The sequence below is a fragment of the Sycon ciliatum genome, chromosome 9, assembly GCF_964019385.1.
Source record: "Sycon ciliatum chromosome 9, ocSycCili1.1, whole genome shotgun sequence".
Lineage (NCBI taxonomy): Eukaryota > Metazoa > Porifera > Calcarea > Leucosolenida > Sycettidae > Sycon > Sycon ciliatum.
This window is the reverse complement of record NC_088651.1, coordinates 7,126,884-7,145,368: the sequence shown is the minus strand read 5'-3', so window position 1 is coordinate 7,145,368 and position 18,485 is coordinate 7,126,884. Positions and strand designations below refer to the sequence as shown.

Here is an 18,485-nt window from a genome sequence, read left to right as displayed (position 1 = left end):
GTTGCCTTTCCGACAACTGCTGTACGACTCGTACGGCACACCAGTTGCATAATGTATCTCGGCAGGACTTGTAAAAATGTGTTGTCCTCGTTCGGGCACAAAACACTCCCCATGATCCGGTGTATAATAACAATATGAACAGCTCGCATATTGCCCGCATAAAAATATCATACGGGGGTCATGCATCTGTCAATGATCGTTAACCAGAGTTGCGTCATGTGTATGGTGGATGGTATATTCTCAAATGCCTACATTTACGTCCAACTGTTTTGGTGTTTGGAAAACAATGAACATTCCCTCCCCCAACCAGACACGCACATACACATACATGAAGCTTGGGGCGATTTTGTACGTGTGTTGAATACGAGAAAGGACGACTGACGATACATTATCCAGACATTACAACGGGAACAGGTAGGTTGGAGGAACGACATTTATTAGAGACGGGACAAGAGACCAAGACGAACGAAACGACTACATAATCATTGAAGAATGAGAAAGAGATCAAGTCTGAACGGCAAGATAAAGGGCCTGGGTAGCTATGGCAAATATGGGCGCGCAAGTAGCTACCCAGGCCAACGGAACAAAAGGAGACAAAAGGTGAGTACGCAAGTGCATGCAGGCCAGCTAGAAAAGGTACGGGAGGAGGTACCTAACACGTGTATATGCTACCCCCACACAGACACAAGCACACACACACACAGACACAAGCACACACATACACGCACACACACTCTAAGTCTAACTCCATCTTTACACATCACGGTAGAGCTGCGTAGGGCAACCGATATACATGTAGTTCCCTGCAACACAATGAACACGCCAACGGGTGTGAACATGAGGTGTTGCCGAATCTCCTTCAACTACAATAATATGTAGCTCACGACTTTGCTGCTGAAACTACAGCCATTGTTATACATATATTGCTACTCTCGAATGTTATAAAAATAGCAAAGATATCCCTGACTTTGGTGAACTTTACGAGACATTACGAGACAAGGCAACGATCACACTTGTGACTACAAATATCTTTCGTGAAAAAGCGACATGCTCAAACGTCCAATTCTAGTTGTCAATTTGTCGTTGAAGCAAAACCATTTCACACCTAATTAATGAACGATAATTTAAGGAATTCCGGCAACGATGCGGCTGTTATTCCACTCCTGGACAACACAGCAATCAGTATCACCTCCCCCGCCGTGATTCTCACACAGGTGTTGAACGATCATCGTTTCACTGATACTCAAGAGGCGGGGCAGTACAATGTATATTCTCAAGGGAGACACCATTTACCACTATTTTGCCCGGTGTGTGTTCAATACCATACATGTAGGTCCCTATGTGTATATTATTGTAACTTTGGAGACAATTTGCAGTATCTGCATGCAGGTAGATTGAAGTACTTGTAAATATCGCTGCGTAACCTTTGAGAAGATCATTTATTTATATTCAGCAAATATTACCGCAAGGCTTGGACCGAAGTATTAAATACATTATTAGTTGTTTGAAGATCACGATCTTGACCACGTTCAGGCTAGGGCTGAAGCATAATAATATGGCCGCACTGGTTATAGCCATAATTATGTACATGTACATGCACATGCAGCATATGCGGTACTGGTACGAGTGCTTACGGATCGTTTTAGTGCTTTCCACATACAAGTACATGTACATTGTTTCGTGCCCTCGAGGAAGTTTCGCGTTGATAAAACAAAGTAGACGAAATTAAGGACCCAGCTATGGAGTTCTTCAATCAGGTCTGTTAAAACGATTTTACTGCTATCGAAGAAGAGTACAGTGGTCCCTCTATAATCCGGCACCATTTGTGCCACGGAAATCTGCTGGATTAGGGAGGGTGCTGGATTAACAAATCGGATTTACTGCTACCATGTGCATGAAGAGGATATTTTGGCTACTGAAAATCGTGCTGGTTTATCGAGGGTACTGGATTATAAAGTGCTGGATTAGAGAGGGACGACTGTACATGTATGCCTGACTGAATGTTGTTTCCAGCGGCTTATAGGGCAGGCAGCGTATTTGAGCGAGCCCTGATCCACGTTGGAGCTACATGTGTATATTCTCATGGAACTCGGTCTACACCATCCGTACCACTGTTCACCAATGGCATTGATACACGAAAGAGAGAAGAGACGACACTACGACGTAAGCATAGCACGCGGGCCCGGCTACTTTGGTTGCAGCCTTGATGTTGGCTAACTGAGGAATCATGGGTAAGTGGTGTCACTAGGACTAGCGGAGGAATGGGGAAAGCGGTATCTGAAAAGTAAACACAACAAGGTGCAAAGACTGCATAGACAGGTTGTGTCTCTATTCCAGTAGTACACACACAGGGTACATACATGTACATGTACATGGCGCACGTAGCAACATGTTTCTAGACCAGAAAAGGTGGTCTCATAACGAGTCATTAGCCAGGTTGTCGCTAAATATAATTTTCACTCTATCGCTAAAAATAGGTTTGAATTTAGTTTGGCTTTGTGAATACTTTGAGTTTGAATAGCACGTTCATTGCTACAGTCGCTTTATTAGCACTGTGGCCTTTTGCAGTGATGGCAAGTATTTCAGAATATTCCGAAAGTGCTGATTGAGACACGTTGATAACGCATGCACATGTCGAGCAGCAATAATGACAAGCACCGCAGCACGCCATTACAAGTGCAGTATGAGCTGATATTACAAAGAGCAATATTAGCTGTGAAATTCACGAACTCTAGTAACTGCTCACAAGTATAGTCTAAACGTGTTGATAATCTCTAGCTATGGACAATGTGTTTGAGAAGGTAAACTCAAGCTGCTGGGTCTGGGCGCATTTTCCTGTTTGCAAGTGCTTGATTACCAGCCCACATCTCTCACTTTGAAATGAACCTATTTCCCGACTACGTGTACATGTACCTCCTTTCCACTGAATATTAAAATTTTTATAGACAAACATGAAGTTGAGTGCGGGATCGGGGCGTCCATACTGCTGACAGTACCACCCAGTTTACACCAGTATTTGAGCCAATACATGTACAACATGTACAGTCATGTACATGTTCACGGTTTCGGCTTCGGCACTTTCGGCTACATTTGCTTGCTGAACATGTGTGATTAGAGCGCATGATGCACTCAGGTAACCCGCCTTCCCCATTACTGTCTAAATGCGTTCATGTTCATGTTTATGTATGTACGGGATCATAGTGTATTGCACATGCTGGTAATTAAAGTAAAAAGCGTGCGCGAGTAGTAAAATATCGATACTTTAGTTAAAACTGCTCTCTGGTTGCCCTGGAAAGCCGAAACTGCAACAGAGTTGGTCATTGCATAGTAGGTACACGGTTATCATTATCTCAACCGAAGTCTACTGTGGCAGTGAAGAAGTGGCCGGACAGGCCGGTGACTAGTGCTGTGTAGTATGTACGCGACTATACATTATAGTGATGTTGTGAATGTGGTCCCCGTCCGCCGAGATTGAAATGAGCCAAATGTTCATGCAAGTCGCGCAATAGACTTGAAAGAGTTAATGGCCCCGGTTGAATTCGATCCTAGGAAATTCGAACGCAACTGACAATGAAGCCGCTGTTTCTTCTCAGCTGGATGCTGGCGTAGGTAGCAGACGCGTCAATTAGATTATGCTGAACGATTACTGAATGAATGGACTAATGAAGCTGATGAAGGACCGCCATACAGCCCACCGCCGAACTACCATCACGTACATGTATAAACTTACTTTTATACATTATTACATGTACATGAGGTGTTACACGGTCCTACCCTGGGGGCGAGTAGCATTGTTCTGACCAAGAGCACATAATCAGATTATCATTCTACTCTTTGCTGTTACACATCGCAGGCATGAATGAAAATACGTACCGGTACAAGTGTCCCCCACTGTGCGGCGTTCTCTTGGTACACAGTGACGCCCAGTACAGTATTCTCACCAACGCAGTGCATGGTACAAGTTAATCACGCAATATCCTATACGTACATGTACAATGTACATGTCATTGTACTTCGAAGATACGGCACACAACGCTGCGAGGGGGGGGGGGGGAGACAAGAATATGTAGACTTTAAACTGCACCAAACTTGACACTCTTTAGAAGATCTGTCAAGCCATGTTATGGTAGGAAATGTAAAAACTCACTAATACTAGTAATAGGCTGCAAAACATGCCCGCACAGCTGACGATACGGAGGAAACCAGACATTACTCTAAGTGTGTTCAAGTGTGAGGGGTATGGTTGCTTTGTACTCTCTCAATCTGACCAGGGAGAACCAGGAAAATGTTGAACGCGAACGTCTCCCGAATCCTTGAGCCCTGGCATAGCAGTGCTACACTTTGCCCGCTAGTGGACACGACATGGTAGGAACATTGTATGGAACGCAGAGAAGGCGTACGTGATGATAACTGTTACCTAACTGGTGACCGGTATGTGATGTTGCTATGGGTAACAGAGGTACTGCTCGGAGCGTATTGTTATTAGCGAGTAGGCATGGGCGGGTAATGCTAGCATTATGGCTGGCATTATAGTCCCTTTTTTCCAGGTGGCATAATGCTGGCATTAGCGGTGTCATGCATGAAGCTGGCTAGGTCCAGTTCCGAAAATCGTGCATCTGAACCCGTCCGGCTTCGTCCGGAGACTTGACGTTGCAAATCAACCTTCTCAGTGGATTGTTTCAGACAACATGCTCATTGCTGTTTAAGTTTTTTTCTTCTACGCTTTGGCCCTGATCCAAGATGGCCTTCTTAAATCGACTTTTCCAACTTTCAAACTGGCATTATGCAGTAGTGTGAGCATTGTAAGTGGCATTATATCTTCATATTATGAGCATTGCCTTAAGCATTATCGCAGCAAATAACTCATGACTGCTTGCTCCGCTAGTATTGTCTTAAAGCGATCACGTTTTATTGGGGGTTATTATAGCCTGAACTTGTAACTGTTAACAAATTGGAACAAGACAATTGGATGTTACAACAAGCTTTAAATCCAGATCCCTCAGGCATCTATGCTTACGGAAGGCACTATTTCGGGGCCCAAAGCCCGAATTCGATTTTTGACCCCTCTGAGGGTGGTCTGCCTACAAGTACAATGTGCGTGTATTGTGTCACTGTGTGTGCATGTGTGCGTGGCAAGCTGCGATCAGCGAAAACGTGACCTGTCATGCCCTGTCCGGACACCTGCCGTCCTGATTGACACCCGTACTGCAGCGTACCACTTGTCGCCGAACAAAACGAAGATTACAGTCGCGAGGACGACTGTCTTGGGCGGTCCTCGCAAGCAAAACAATCTCAGTGGCTGCGTGTGGGCTATACTCTTGATGCAGCCACGTGCATGATAACATGCATGATGTAATGGCACCGCAGAGGCATTCTCAGTACGCTAATCAAGTAAGTACTTAAAAACACATTCAAAGGATTAGAACAGAGGTGAAGCTCAACATTCAAAGGAATTTTCAATTATTTTGTTTTAACCTCCGCCAATGGCAAGGCTAACTTATCGTAACTATTCTGATCACGCACCCATTCGCCTACCTATCACGATGTGTACACGTACGTATACAGGTAGGTGCCTATGAGATTTCCATCGCCAGTCTAGGTGCTGTATTACCCGTCACAGTGTAGCTATTGGTGATCCGGCATCACTCGTGCACACGAAGCCGGCGTAGGAGATCATGACTCAGGAGCACTGCAGTGACGAGAAGCCCGTGCGTGTCTGCCTCTCGCTGACACGTATCTATCGCCTCTGGGCAGACAGGTACGCTGTCAAGAGAAGTCCTCAACAAACTGTGCCATTTCACCTCAACCTCCGTGATTCGCCATGGCGCTATGAAGCATGGACCAGAAACGTATGATGAACATATCGCCCCTAGCAAAGGACCCCCAACACCGGGCGCTTTGTCAGCTTCTTTGTTTTCTAGCCTAGACCCCAGGCACGGAGAAGACGTGCCCATGGGCTACGCATGGAATGTACCAGTCGAGGAAAACACGTTAGTGTGCATGCACTCCTGCCACCGTATAACCGACCCTGACATGTTAGTAATAATACTTATACTGTTCACTTGCTCAGTATTATGTCTAGGAGATACTAAGAGAAACTGAGATAGGCGTAGCACATCTGAATGGTGAACCCGATCCCAATACGCTTGCAGCCTTCTATTCGGGCAGATCAGATCAACACAGCCCACCCATCACCATAGTTCAAGGTGACACGTAAATATTTGGTTGCTGTCAGTGCGAGGTAACAACACGGACAAGGACTGCGTAGTTCACGATCACACCATTGTCATTGGCGCAGATCTACGCCCCGTGGAACGTGTGGGGACACCTCAAGTCAGTCAAGACCTCCGTGTGTGGACTCCTGACTGAGTTCAACAATCGGTTAGCAACTACCTTGTAACCACAACAGACGCAGTTTCTGCAGCAACGAAACTTCGAGTCGTAGACATCGGAACTTGGGCCACTGTGGCACCACCATCATAGGAAACTGCCAGAGGTTTTGCGGGCAGCAATCGACACACACACTAGTCATTGTACAATTATACATCTTGAACTCTAGTTATCATTCTGTGCATCTTGTCCTCAGCCTTGCAATCAGTGACTGAACCCTGCGCAGCCCGCGGCTACAGTAGTGACATGGTTTTCTCGTGACTCATTCCCCTTTGTAACTTCACTGTATTGACTATTGTATCTCCAGCTCGCTTCGTGTTTCAGGGCAACGGATGTTCCCAAGACGAGTGTATTGTTTTCCAAGACAGGAGAGAACAATGCTGCACTGCTTCTGGGCAGACCACCCACTGGTCACTGAACTACTGTATGCGGTCTCCAGCGTGTAGCAGAGCGGGGGTGGCGGTACGGTTGATGTTGATTCGTTCAAAGACAGGGCGGAATGATGATGCGTTTTAAAAAGAGTTGCTGATTAAATTATCACACACCACGCTTAAACTGTTCTAACACTGCTGCAAATCAACCACGCCATTTCGCATTGGCTACATCCTGTCTCCTATCCCGATCTAGAGGCAAATACAGGCACGGTACCAAGAGTTTCCGCGTGTACTTCAAAGAACGCTTTCTTGCTCCAAGAATAGTAAGGATCAGAGCAGTGCTCAAAGGGTTGGATTAACATTCGCCATTCAATGAATTCGTCTAAAAACAGCCGTAACGGGTAACATATTGCAGCAGCCCGCATTGTCACTAGTAAAGCATGCGTTGGGTTCTATCTTCTGAGCCATTAGGGTGATGTAAGTGAGTGTGCTGTGTGCTTCATAATGCACTGCCAGCGAGGCCCGGGTGCACTGTCGGGGGGTTGCCAGCAACTCAGCGGAGGTAATGCTCTCCCGCTGCGAATGGCGGTGATCAGTACGACTGTGGAAACCATAATAGCCGATATCAGTGTGCAACTAGGCTGAACTAAGGACGGTGCGCGGCTGGCACCTGTCAACGCAGCCTCTGCAGGGAGGGAAAGGCAGAGACATGGAAAACCTACTGGCGTGTCGAGGCCAGAGCTTTTTATGGCTATTCCAAATGCCCAGACAAGCCTGGTCTAATGTACGTGCGTGCATGGCTGTACCTCATGGAGCGCAAATTGCCTGAAACGAGCACGATCTATCCTTTCCTTTCACTGCTATGTCCTAGATTGGAGATTTCAGTGCTGCGAACGCAGCTTTGACCATGGGCCAGCAGCAGAGGTACTGGTATGTTCTGCCAGCATTTAGCCTTCTCCGGAGCTTGAATCACGTTCGCACACAAATCCACAGTTGTGTGACGTCCAGGATTGTCGATCGTCATTGGGCTAGCTACCTCCATAGATGCCCGCCTCGGAGCAAAAGAGGTCGTCGAGCAGCCTCCATGCACTGCCCTGCCGAAGCCCACAACCTCTGCATAGCACTGCACGGGTGCTGCGAGTTGACGCTTATGCTGCTGCGAAACAGTGGCAGTCTCCTGCACTGTGATTGAATGATACTTGCAGCAAGCAGCCACTGATAGCCTGGTCAGGAAGGGGTTATAGCGCTAGAAACGAGAAGAGGCTGAAGTACTCTCAACGACTTTTAGTAGTCCGTGTCATGAAGTAACGGTCTCACTATTCCTCTAGTGTTGTTGATAGAGGGTTGCCTGGTGTAATTCACTGAGCGCTCTTTATATCTTTGAGCCGTATAGTGGTGCTAGGCATGCTCGTTCATAAGACTTCTAACATCCACTGATTCAGGGGCTGCTAGCTAATCACCGCCCAGACACACACAGAGTAGTATTCGTGCACTTAGTGGGTGCCAGGGAGAATCAAGATACCGCATTGTTTACTGCATTACTTAGCGCAGCACTAGCTGAGTTGCAGTTCTTCCATTACTCAGCCATCAGTACTGCAGATTACACTCTCCCCGCGTACAGCTGCAAGTCCGTCTTCGTGGCGCTGGGGACCAGATTTGGACCATCCATTTTCAGGCAGATAAGACATCCGCTGGGACGCATTTTGACAGACCGACCTCTATTTTTCCCACCCTACTTGCCATAGTGTTAGCATCCTGCGGAGAGCTGATACAACCTCTCTCCCTGAAGTTAACGGCTCTGCGGAGAAACAGGACCAGCTGTCCATATATGGATGTTGTTTTGGAGACGACCACGGAGAGTTGACACGCTTTTCGCGCAGTGTTGCGGTTAGTGGAGTTCGTAGTCTATAACACTATGTTGCTTCTGTTATTTTATCAGGTGTTTCTGTCAACAAGTCCACCCGTTATTTGAAATCAACACATATGTCATCTCCTGCCTAGCATCTTTGAAATGCCTGGAAATAAATTTCTTGTGCAATAGCGAGCGTTCAGTGTCTCACCCACGTAGGCTGCATATTCACTAGAACACGTCCTCTGTTCTGCCCATAGATTTGTCAATGCATGTATGCAGGGTAGTTGCAATATCACTTGAGTGTCCAATGCAGGCGTGGGATTGCTGCTGCAAGAGCATATCCTAGCAAGACTCAGCTAATCTTGAAATCAAGTAGGACGGTGACAAGACGTATTTGTCCTGCTGACAGAACTTGACTAGCAACGTAGTGTGCTAGAAGGAACTCTGTCAGATTGTCACCAGTGCTCAGTCCACAGTTCACACATCCTAGCCCATTACTTTAGCAATTCTCTAAAACAAACATTCGCCTGCTTCAAGAGTTGCTTGTCGTCGCGTCACGCTGCCACTCGTAACACATGCCTGAATGCGAGAGAGAAAGGGAGATTCATTGATTTAATTAATACCTCTCTTGCCTCTTTTTGTGCTCGTGTGCTTTGCCCTCTCTAAATCAGACTCGCTCTCATTGAGGTGGTATTTGCGAATGTGCACGCGACGACGACAGGCCAGAGGAGGGGCACTTCACACCAGCTACCTGCATTCTGCGTTTCATACTGTCAGTATCAACCCAGAGTGACTGAGTCCAGGACGCAGTGGAAGGATTCTGAGCCACGGCAGCCTTGAGTTGCGCTCGTTGGTCGGTTGTAGCACTTCTCCGCCTGGCTCAAGTGCTGGCAAGCCGATATCTCTACCTCTCCCTTATGGATCGCGTATAGACACGTTAGTAATAGTAACCTAACCAACACCCCACAACACAAACCCGGCAAGCCAGGCTGCTGCTGCTGCTGCTGCTGCTGCCTCTACGCCACAACGTTCTGTAAGTAAACAGGCAACAAATCTGCACATCTGTGACCACAGCACTGCACAGCTCCTAGGCTTGACCCGCCAATCCAGCTCATCGGACAAAGTGCAGCTACATCCGATGAGTGCAGAGTTCCGAGCGTGGCATTATAGTTTTGTTAGTTTTCGCCACACCACCTCTCCAGTTAGCCCACGGCTGTAGCACGTTGTCCCATTTGAACCTTGGCTGGCTAGCTGGCTGCGGTTGAGCCTGCTGGTGCTCCGTGTCTTCCATTCAACATTCAGTACGGCTGTGAGAAAGTACTCCCGTGTATATCACACTTGAATGCTTCGTACCCGCCTCGTCTCAACCACCGGCCGCTATCCAGTCCAGACACCATCCGCGCACTCGCGAGTGACGTCACACTTCGGTGAACCCTGGCATTCATTTCTGGGTGTCCGCAGGTCCGCAAGTGTTACTGCTGAGTCCGGTGCGGTATTGACTGCGGGACGGCTCACTGGGACTCTGCCAAGGCGCTGGCCATCTGAATTACATCGCCTCGACCAGAATAGCTCTCGATATATATTTCCGTTGCGCATTCGTTGACCATAACAGTCCAGCGAATCTTGGCACCAGCACGAGCAGAATTCTGGTCAACTACTAGTTTCGCTCCGTAACATATTCAGTATGTCTGAGGCACGTGGAGGATTCCCCGTTCAACCATGGTCATGTCGAGGTCAGTCACCATCCAGCCGTGACCGAACAGAACATTGCTGCTACCGCAAGAGAGACCACCTGAGCACTATTACTAGCTGTAACCGTGACCGCTGCAGAGCCAGTTTCAGACAAGAGGCACGGATCACAATCGCTAACACTCGTGGCAGCAGCACGGGAATCAGCTGTGACAGTAATGTTGGCAGACAGCGCGGCACGTGGCGAGGGAGCTACAGGAGCGAGACACCTCCGGCCTACTGGCACAGTCCTGCCTCTGCTGCGCCTGTCTCCGTCTCTGGCTGTCTCAGCACGGGCTGTTTGCTAGTTATCATGTGCACGATGCTGTCGTGTCTAGAGATGAGCGCTGCAAGATCTGTGCCTCCAACGGCTGTCACACACTCGTCATCTCATGATGGGATACTGTCGACGAGCCCGGTGGCCGTGCAGCCCTCTCTCTCTTCACGATCAGGGCCGCAGCACGGAAGCGCTCTCATTTCAGCAAATCAGCAGACTTCTTCAGAGCCGTCCAACGATGGTCAGGAGCTGAGTAACAACAAGAACATGTCTCAGGCAGCACTCCTAGACATCAGCGAGCGTGGTGCTGTGCTGCATGAGAACCCAGCGCTACATCATGATCAACAACCTGACAGTCATGTTGTGCAGGCAACCGTCAAAGCCATAACATCATTTCGCCATTTATTACTGCCGGATGAGCACGCAGATAGGAACAGCACGCCAGAAGAAGAACGTATAACTTCAAGTGAGCGCCGAGTATCACCTCTAACTACGGATCTCATCTCCCAGTTAGAAACCCCAACAGTAGCGCTCACAGCACATCGTACATCATTGGCTGATGACATTGTCAAGCTAAAGGACACCAGCTCAGCGGGAAGAAATGTGGGACTGAACTCCGATGATCATATAGTGCCGGCACAAACCGTGTTGCCCAGTCTGCCGAGATTCAACTCCTCTCTGTCTTCCAGCCCACGGCCAGCTAATAACCGCTGTAAACTGGTACAGCGCACCGTGGAATTCCAATTTCCCCCAGGCTGCGTGGAGTATTACAGCGGACGTAGGAACTATCAATTGCACATGCAGACGTGCTCAGGGTTTTGTAATAGTGAGGTAGCGCTCAAGGCAGTACCCATCACGGCTGACAGTGACGAACCGATAGTTTATCAAGATTTGTTCAAACCAAAGTGCAAATGTTGCAAGGAGAGATCATTGATACTGAAGAAGGAGATCTGGATGAAGTGCAGACGCCGCAGCGAACCCAGGGTTATGAGTGCATTCGAGCCGGAATCATGCGGATGTAAACGCTGCAGATAGAGATCCAGGCAACATGAAAGCAGTATAGTGCTAAGTTCAAAACTGATCTGATAGATCTTGGACACGGTCCCAAGGGATGTCTCAGGAATTCGCGTGTTGCGGGTTACTAATATGTGAGTGTGTGTGTGTGTGTGTGTGTGTGTGTGTGTGTGTGTGCTTTGTATGTAAGGCGTGGCGCTATAACGCCAAGGTTGTAAAGCTTTTTACGTTCACTATGGCGATGATGATGATGATGGTAGTTATTAGGTTTTACAGGTGACTGGGGACACCTGGGCTATGGCTTGTAATGCCACTTCACCCTGTCACGTCATCATTATTATTATTCACATTCTACTTGGACTATATCAGTGTTTTCGGACAGACGAGAAATAGTATTCCTTCTTGATTTCTTGAGCACACCAGCCACAGCCACAGCCCCGTACACACCCTCGGAATCATGCTCCGCTCAATTTGCCCCAAGAAGAAATCTTGATCTATTCTCACTATCATATTCTAAACCCAGATTATAAACATTATAATTATTCACAATCCTATGCAGATATTTCCATATGCCTTTTATGGCTTACTAAGGAGTTTATACTTTCTGTCATGCCAAGCAGTTGCATTTATGTTTGCCACAATGAGACGCCCTTCGCGATGCAACCCTATTTGGTTGCCAGAACCCATTGAACCATCTCTAAGGATGTTCATATCTATGCCCTGTCGCAGTGTCTTGAATGTGTGTGTGTGTTAGCGTACCTGGGCGTCAGCATGTGTTTCAATGGACATTTGGGAACCTCCTGACTTCTCATGTCTACGTGTACATCAAATTATTTTTGTACTATTTAATTGTGCGGGGCATAACTTCTGGCTGTAGTGTCTGCCATGCCATACACAGCGCTAGAAACTTATAACCCCCACGGAGAATTGATTTGCGGTCTGGAAATGTCCGCAATTCCACCGGAGGTTTTCTATGTTGAGAAACACCCTCCAAGTAGTAGAACATTGTCCAATGTGTCTGGATCGCCAGATGTGAATGAACGGATGGAGATTACCATTGAACGTAGGCAAGTACATGCAACATAGTGTTCTGCCTGTGGAGGCCTCTGCTCATCTGCGTTGGGCGCGTCCGACGTCGCGCCTGTTGGTGCTTATGCTCACTGCACTGTTGTGTACAGTCACTTGTCTTTGACGGCACACCGCTGAGCACTCGTCAGCTTGTCCACGTTGAACGACGCGAAAACTACACGAGTGCTGGAAAAACGGTAGATCGAGGAGAGGCAGTAAGTGCCTAGGCCTAAGATAAACATGTCGTGCAAACTCACTTTTGCTCCGCATCTTCAAAACCGGCTTCCTTTGAAGCGCTTCCGGAAATCAAGTACTAGTAGATCTACCATAGTGAACACTGGTAGAGATGCACAGCATTCAGAGCTGGATGATCCTAGCAGGTCTGCTATGGCACGAGACTGCGTCCTGGCAGGAGCTTCGCGCGAGGATTGCGTAGAGCAGGAAATCGGGTACCGCAAAGGCCTACGACCGAATCGCGCTGCAGCAGCCCCAGCTACAGCCATGGGCGCGTACATTCCTGATTCTTGACAGGGGTGAAGCCAAGAGCCTATCAGAATCTAGCAGGGCGCTACGGATGGATTCAACTGAGTATTGCAAGAATAATGGTGCACACATTCCTAGCGAGCCAAGCAGACTTCTACTACTAAAGTTCTAGGCAACATTCCGATGTACACGTACATGTAGGGTTGCCGAGCGCCTGCAAGACTCCAGCGGCCTTTGTCCAGAATCGCCACAGAGAACATAATTATTTTCATCGTCCTATTGGCATGGCCGAGGCTTTACACCGCTTATCTCTAACTAATACCATTAACTAGGACTGTAGTCGCAGACCTTGTTTTCCGTGTTTTTGATCAAAACACATGACGTCGTTAACCTAATCAGATTGATCTCTGCTCTCCTTTCCCGTTTCCAGAGTCAATATAACTTCGTGCTGCTTCTTATCAGTTGGGCCTTGCTCAGCAACGAAGTACAACGTATATATGAAACTGATCCTGCAATCTGCAAGCACCGACCCCTATTGTTCAAGTTGTCTGGCTCCTTTCTTTGACAGCACTCCATCATGCTCAGATTAGCATTTCAGTGAGCAGCCCAGCTGTAATACAAGCTGCCGCACGGGCGAGAACAAGATGTGCCGATATTGCCAGCGACATCACCACATTGTCTGCCATTGCAAATGCATCTACGAACCGCGCCGAAGACCTTCCGATCTGTGTAGAAATGTTTCGTAATTGACACGATCATTGAACGTGTCGACCGACTTCTGCATCGTCATCACGTTCGATTCTCGCTGCGTGTGTTTGACATTTCTCATGGGGAAGAGCTACAAAAGGTGAAAAGAACCCAATACAAACACATTCGCCATATTGGTCCATGGAATTTACAATGTGACATGGGAAATGAAACACAGAGGTGGTCATTCTAGTTAAAACCTGTTTGGTTGAATCGCATCTGAAATCGTTTCATACATCACGTACATACATGTAGAGTGTGCATGCAGTAATAAAATGAATTAATGGGCATTTTGTGTACCGACTAGTACGAACCATCACATCAACAGTACATACATGTATTTGTACAGCCTGTGGATATTTCTGTGGCACAAGAAGAATACCATATTTGGTGGAGAAACACAGCCACCAATTCACTGTCACTTCGTCCGTTCCACTGAATTCAGAATTTTCGGACGCCTTCTGTTAACCAATTCACTGTCACTTCGTCCGTTCCACTGAATTCAGAATTTTCGGACGCCTTCTGTTAAACATGCTAAGGCTTCTGCCTTCCTCGGAATGAGAATATAACCACACGCACACGCACAAACACATGTGCACATGTACATGTACATGTACATGTACATGTACACATGTACACATGTTTTTGTGTTGACAGTGAAGGAGGAGTAGAGGGAGCTACGGATTGCATGGAGGTTTTCCTAGCATGTCAATCCTCTTAGCCTAGCTTGCTAGTACTGAGCCCGCCGGGCGAGCAACACTCTCCCACAACCACAGCCAATCACAATTAGTAATTATTCCATTACATGTCATGTACGGAGTTAGTACATACTAGTGGAGTTGATCCACTCTGATCCTCGTTCACAATCCTTGCTTACTGGTCTTCAGATTGCTTACAGTCTACTGTCTAGTCTACCCTCGGGCCATGAACTGTAAAATGATGATATTATAGCAATGATGTCGATTGTCAAACAAATTGCCAAACCATGACGTCACCACAATATCAATGTCACGGCTAGGCTGTGAGTGTGAATACGCGTACCACTGGCATAGTTATGCGCTGCTTGTGCTTGTTGCTGAGTGGTGGTGATCATGCCACTACTGGCACCAGTAGTAGTAGTACCAGTACATGCATCAAATAATAATTGAAGTACATGTACTAACAGTCTAAACATGGGCTACTGCTAGTAGTTATCCGCTTAGCCTTGGGCAGTTCTGTGCCCGGATATCCACCTGCGTATGCGCGAACTCTTTCTTTCTCCCTTTCATCGCAGGCATTTATCGTCTGCTTTATGTACATGTACATGTACAATGTACATGTACATGCAAACGTCTTCATTATGAGCTTCATGTCAACAGTATATTGATATGCATAAAACAAAAAGCATAATAATCTGTGCGGAGAAAATGGACTGAGTACTGCACGGGATGTTTGGATACGGTGGAAGTAACAGAAGCTATCGTGTACCGCCCAACCGACTGGAGTGTGTAGGTCAGGACGCCTCATTTCAGGACTGATTGTAGTGCTCCCCGGAGCATTATACCTTCCACACTTCGAGTAAACAATAATATTATAACGTGATGGTAGTGCGACCATCTTGGTGACGTCAGCACTTCAGCTTATTACTAGCAATAACACAGAGTAATTTGTAGCTTGTTCGTTAGTAAAATTCAGCGCTGATAGCTTGCCCCGAGGGGAATTCAAGTACCAGCCTGGCAGGTACCATAGATAGTGAGCCTGCAACAAAGCCGGGCGTACACCATACAAGTAGTATGCCGAGTAGAGAGGAAAGTGGCGTTTACTGATGAGAGAGAGAGAGAGAGAGAGAGAGAGAGAGAGAGAGAGAGAGAGAGAGAGAGAGAGAGAGAGAGAGAGAGAGAGAGAGAGTGGGAGAGAGAAAGAGAGAGCGAGAGACAGAGATCCTGAGAGACAGAGAGAAAGAGAGAGAGAGAGAGAGAGAGAGAGAGAGAGAGAGAGAGAGAGAGAGAGAGAGAGAGAGAGAGAGAGAGAGAGAGAGAGAGAGAGGAGACAGAGATCCTGAGAGACAGAGAGAAAGAGAGAGAGAGAGAGAGAGAGAGAGAGAGAGAGAGAGAGAGAGAGAGAGAGAGAGAGAGAGAGAGAGAGAGAGAGAGAGAGAGAGAGAGAAGAGAGAGAGAGAGCAGAGAGAGACAGAGATCCTGAGAGACAGAGAGAAAGAGAGAGAAAGAGAGAGAGACAGAGAGAGAGAGAGAGAGAGAGAGAGAGAGAGAGAGAGAGAGAGAGAGAGAGAGAGAGAGAGAGAGAGAGAGAGAGAGAGAGAGAGAGAGAGAGAGAGAGAGAGAGAGAGAGAGAGAGAGACAGAGAGAGAGAGAGAGAGAGAGAGAGAGAGAGAGAGAGAGAGAGAGAGAGAGAGAGAGAGAGGAGAGAGAGAGAGAGAGAGAGAGAGAGAGAGAGAGAGAGAGAGAGAGAGAGAGAGAGAAAAAGAGAGAGCGAGAGAGAGAGACAGAGATCCTGAGAGACAGAGAGAAAGAGAGAGAAAGAGAGAGAGAGAGAGAGAGAGAGAGAGAGAGAGAGAGAGAGAGAGAGAGAGAGAGAGAGAGAGAGAGAGGGAGAGAGAGAGAGAGAGAGAGAGAGAGAGAGAGAGAGAGAGAGAGAGAAGAGAGAGGAGAGAGAGAGAGAGAGAGAGAGAGAGAGCGAGAGAGAGACAGAGATCCTGAGAGAGAGAGAAAGAGAGAGAGAGAGAGAGAGAGAGAGAGAGAGAGAGAGAGAGAAAGAGAGAGTGAGAGAGAGATAACGAGAGAGAGATAACGAGAGAGAGAGATGACAAGATGGTCAAGAAATAGTGTATATCTACCAAGTGGTATTCAAGTTCAAACTTCCCTCCGGCTCCGAGCTCCCTATACACTCATCCTGAGAGATCACGTTCCAACAACACAGCACAGTGCACTCTCATGGTACATGTACACAGAGGTTCAGCAAGGTCAGGGTGCACTACTGATGAGAGCACCAGAGATGCATGCATAATTATCTGAGGATCTAGGACTAGTACATGTACTAGGAGTAGCAAGACAGGTGAGAGCTCAGCGATCCCATAATTATGTGAGCCCCAGGAATGCATGCTGCGATATGAACATACATGAACATGGTAGATGTAAAAGCTGTGCAGACTTTAATTATCATAATGCATGGTGTAGTGGCAGTGCTAGGATGGCGGTGTTGGGGAGGGTGTTGGAGGGAAGGAGTGATACTAATGAATCATACATGTAAGTTCTTCCAGACGCGCTACCAGATTTATGATACTTACTCTTCCCGGCCTTGCAAACATCAGATGCGGAAAGTGATCAAATATTCCTCTTCTCCCAAAATAATAGGAATGCATACACTTCGGTATGAACAACTGGTGCATTATACAAGTAGATACCGGACCACTACAAGTGGTCAAAAATCCTATCAGCTCCACCACCTGTGTGTTATGAGCGGTGGTGATTCCTGCAGAGAACTACAACTATCAATGGGTTCATACAATCTATACCTTGTATACAATGTATACAATGTAGCTCAGAAGCCGATTGTGCATTTTGTGCTGCATGTACATGTCCATGTCCATGTATATCAGGTGACTTGAAGTTTAAGCTGTCCACAATCAGTACATGGACTCGTACAGTGTTGCTCAGTCAAAATCCGATCGCGTGAGTCCTGTTCACGCCCTGCACCAGCTCACACCTCAGTGTTCGCAGGTCTAGCCCAGGACTGCACAGCGCCCCGCGTGGACTCCCTTTATTAGAGTTCTTTGAGCAGTGCAAGAAAGTTTCTTCCGTACAAGCATGGCGAGGCGACCTACAAGTGAGTACAACGAAATTATGTTATAAAGTCATAAATTTGCTGTCTGATGATCGGTTAAAACCGTGAAACTCAGAGTTACAGAAGAAACGCTTTTCGTCCCTCTCAAGTGTGTGTAAAGTCATAAATACATATTTCTTGTGGTATTAACCGCTCTTTCATTAGAGAAGTGTGTGTGTGTGTGCCAGGCATCATGATAATGTGCTGCGTTGCTCTCAGCACTGATTAGGTTAGTGTCTTTTGTTATACAAAGTACCCATGTTGTTATGTGCCACACACACCTGATGTCATGCAAAGTACCGGGGCTGCTATCATGTGCTACGTGCCACATACGCACACCTGACCCAACGACATGCTGTCTACCATGCACAGTGACAGCGTCCCATTCTCAACCAGTCACCTGAATCGAGTTAGCAAGCTTTGCCAGCACATGCTCTACTACAGGTCGCGGCATTCTTCTTTGTGCACGATGAATTTGAATGTGTCAATAGCATTGTGAAGAAAGAGGAAAGTGAAGTTGAGGTCGAACTAACGAGCTACGATGTGTCCGGTCTTGACACCCGGACCGCAAGAGCTACTTGACCCCCGTACCACCCGCACTGCTCATGCTGCAATGTGCACTACAAAACCGAAATGGAAAAGATACGTGACTGACTCATTTTGCAACGCAACAACATGCCACCTGACATACGTTGCACATGTACCCTTCGGTTAAACTAAGTAGGTTACATAC

General features: G+C 47.2%; 1 protein-coding gene across 1 annotated transcript; it reads left to right on the top strand.

Moving 5' to 3' along the window:
- The first annotated feature begins 7,797 nt into the window (after positions 1-7,797).
- LOC135824604 (uncharacterized) lies at positions 7,798-12,349 on the top strand. The gene is made up of 2 exons (XM_065337337.1): positions 7,798-8,651; positions 9,288-12,349. The coding sequence occupies exon 2, from the start codon at positions 10,301-10,303 to the stop codon at positions 11,654-11,656; it is 1,356 nt and encodes a 451-aa protein (XP_065193409.1). The 5' UTR covers positions 7,798-8,651; positions 9,288-10,300; the 3' UTR covers positions 11,657-12,349.
- Positions 12,350-18,485: the final 6,136 nt, after the last annotated feature.

What these genes read in the sequence shown, in the direction of transcription:
- LOC135824604 (XM_065337337.1), top strand. Translation starts at nt 10,301, where the DNA reads ATGTCTGAGGCACGTGGAGGATTCCCCGTTCAACCATGGTCATGTCGA.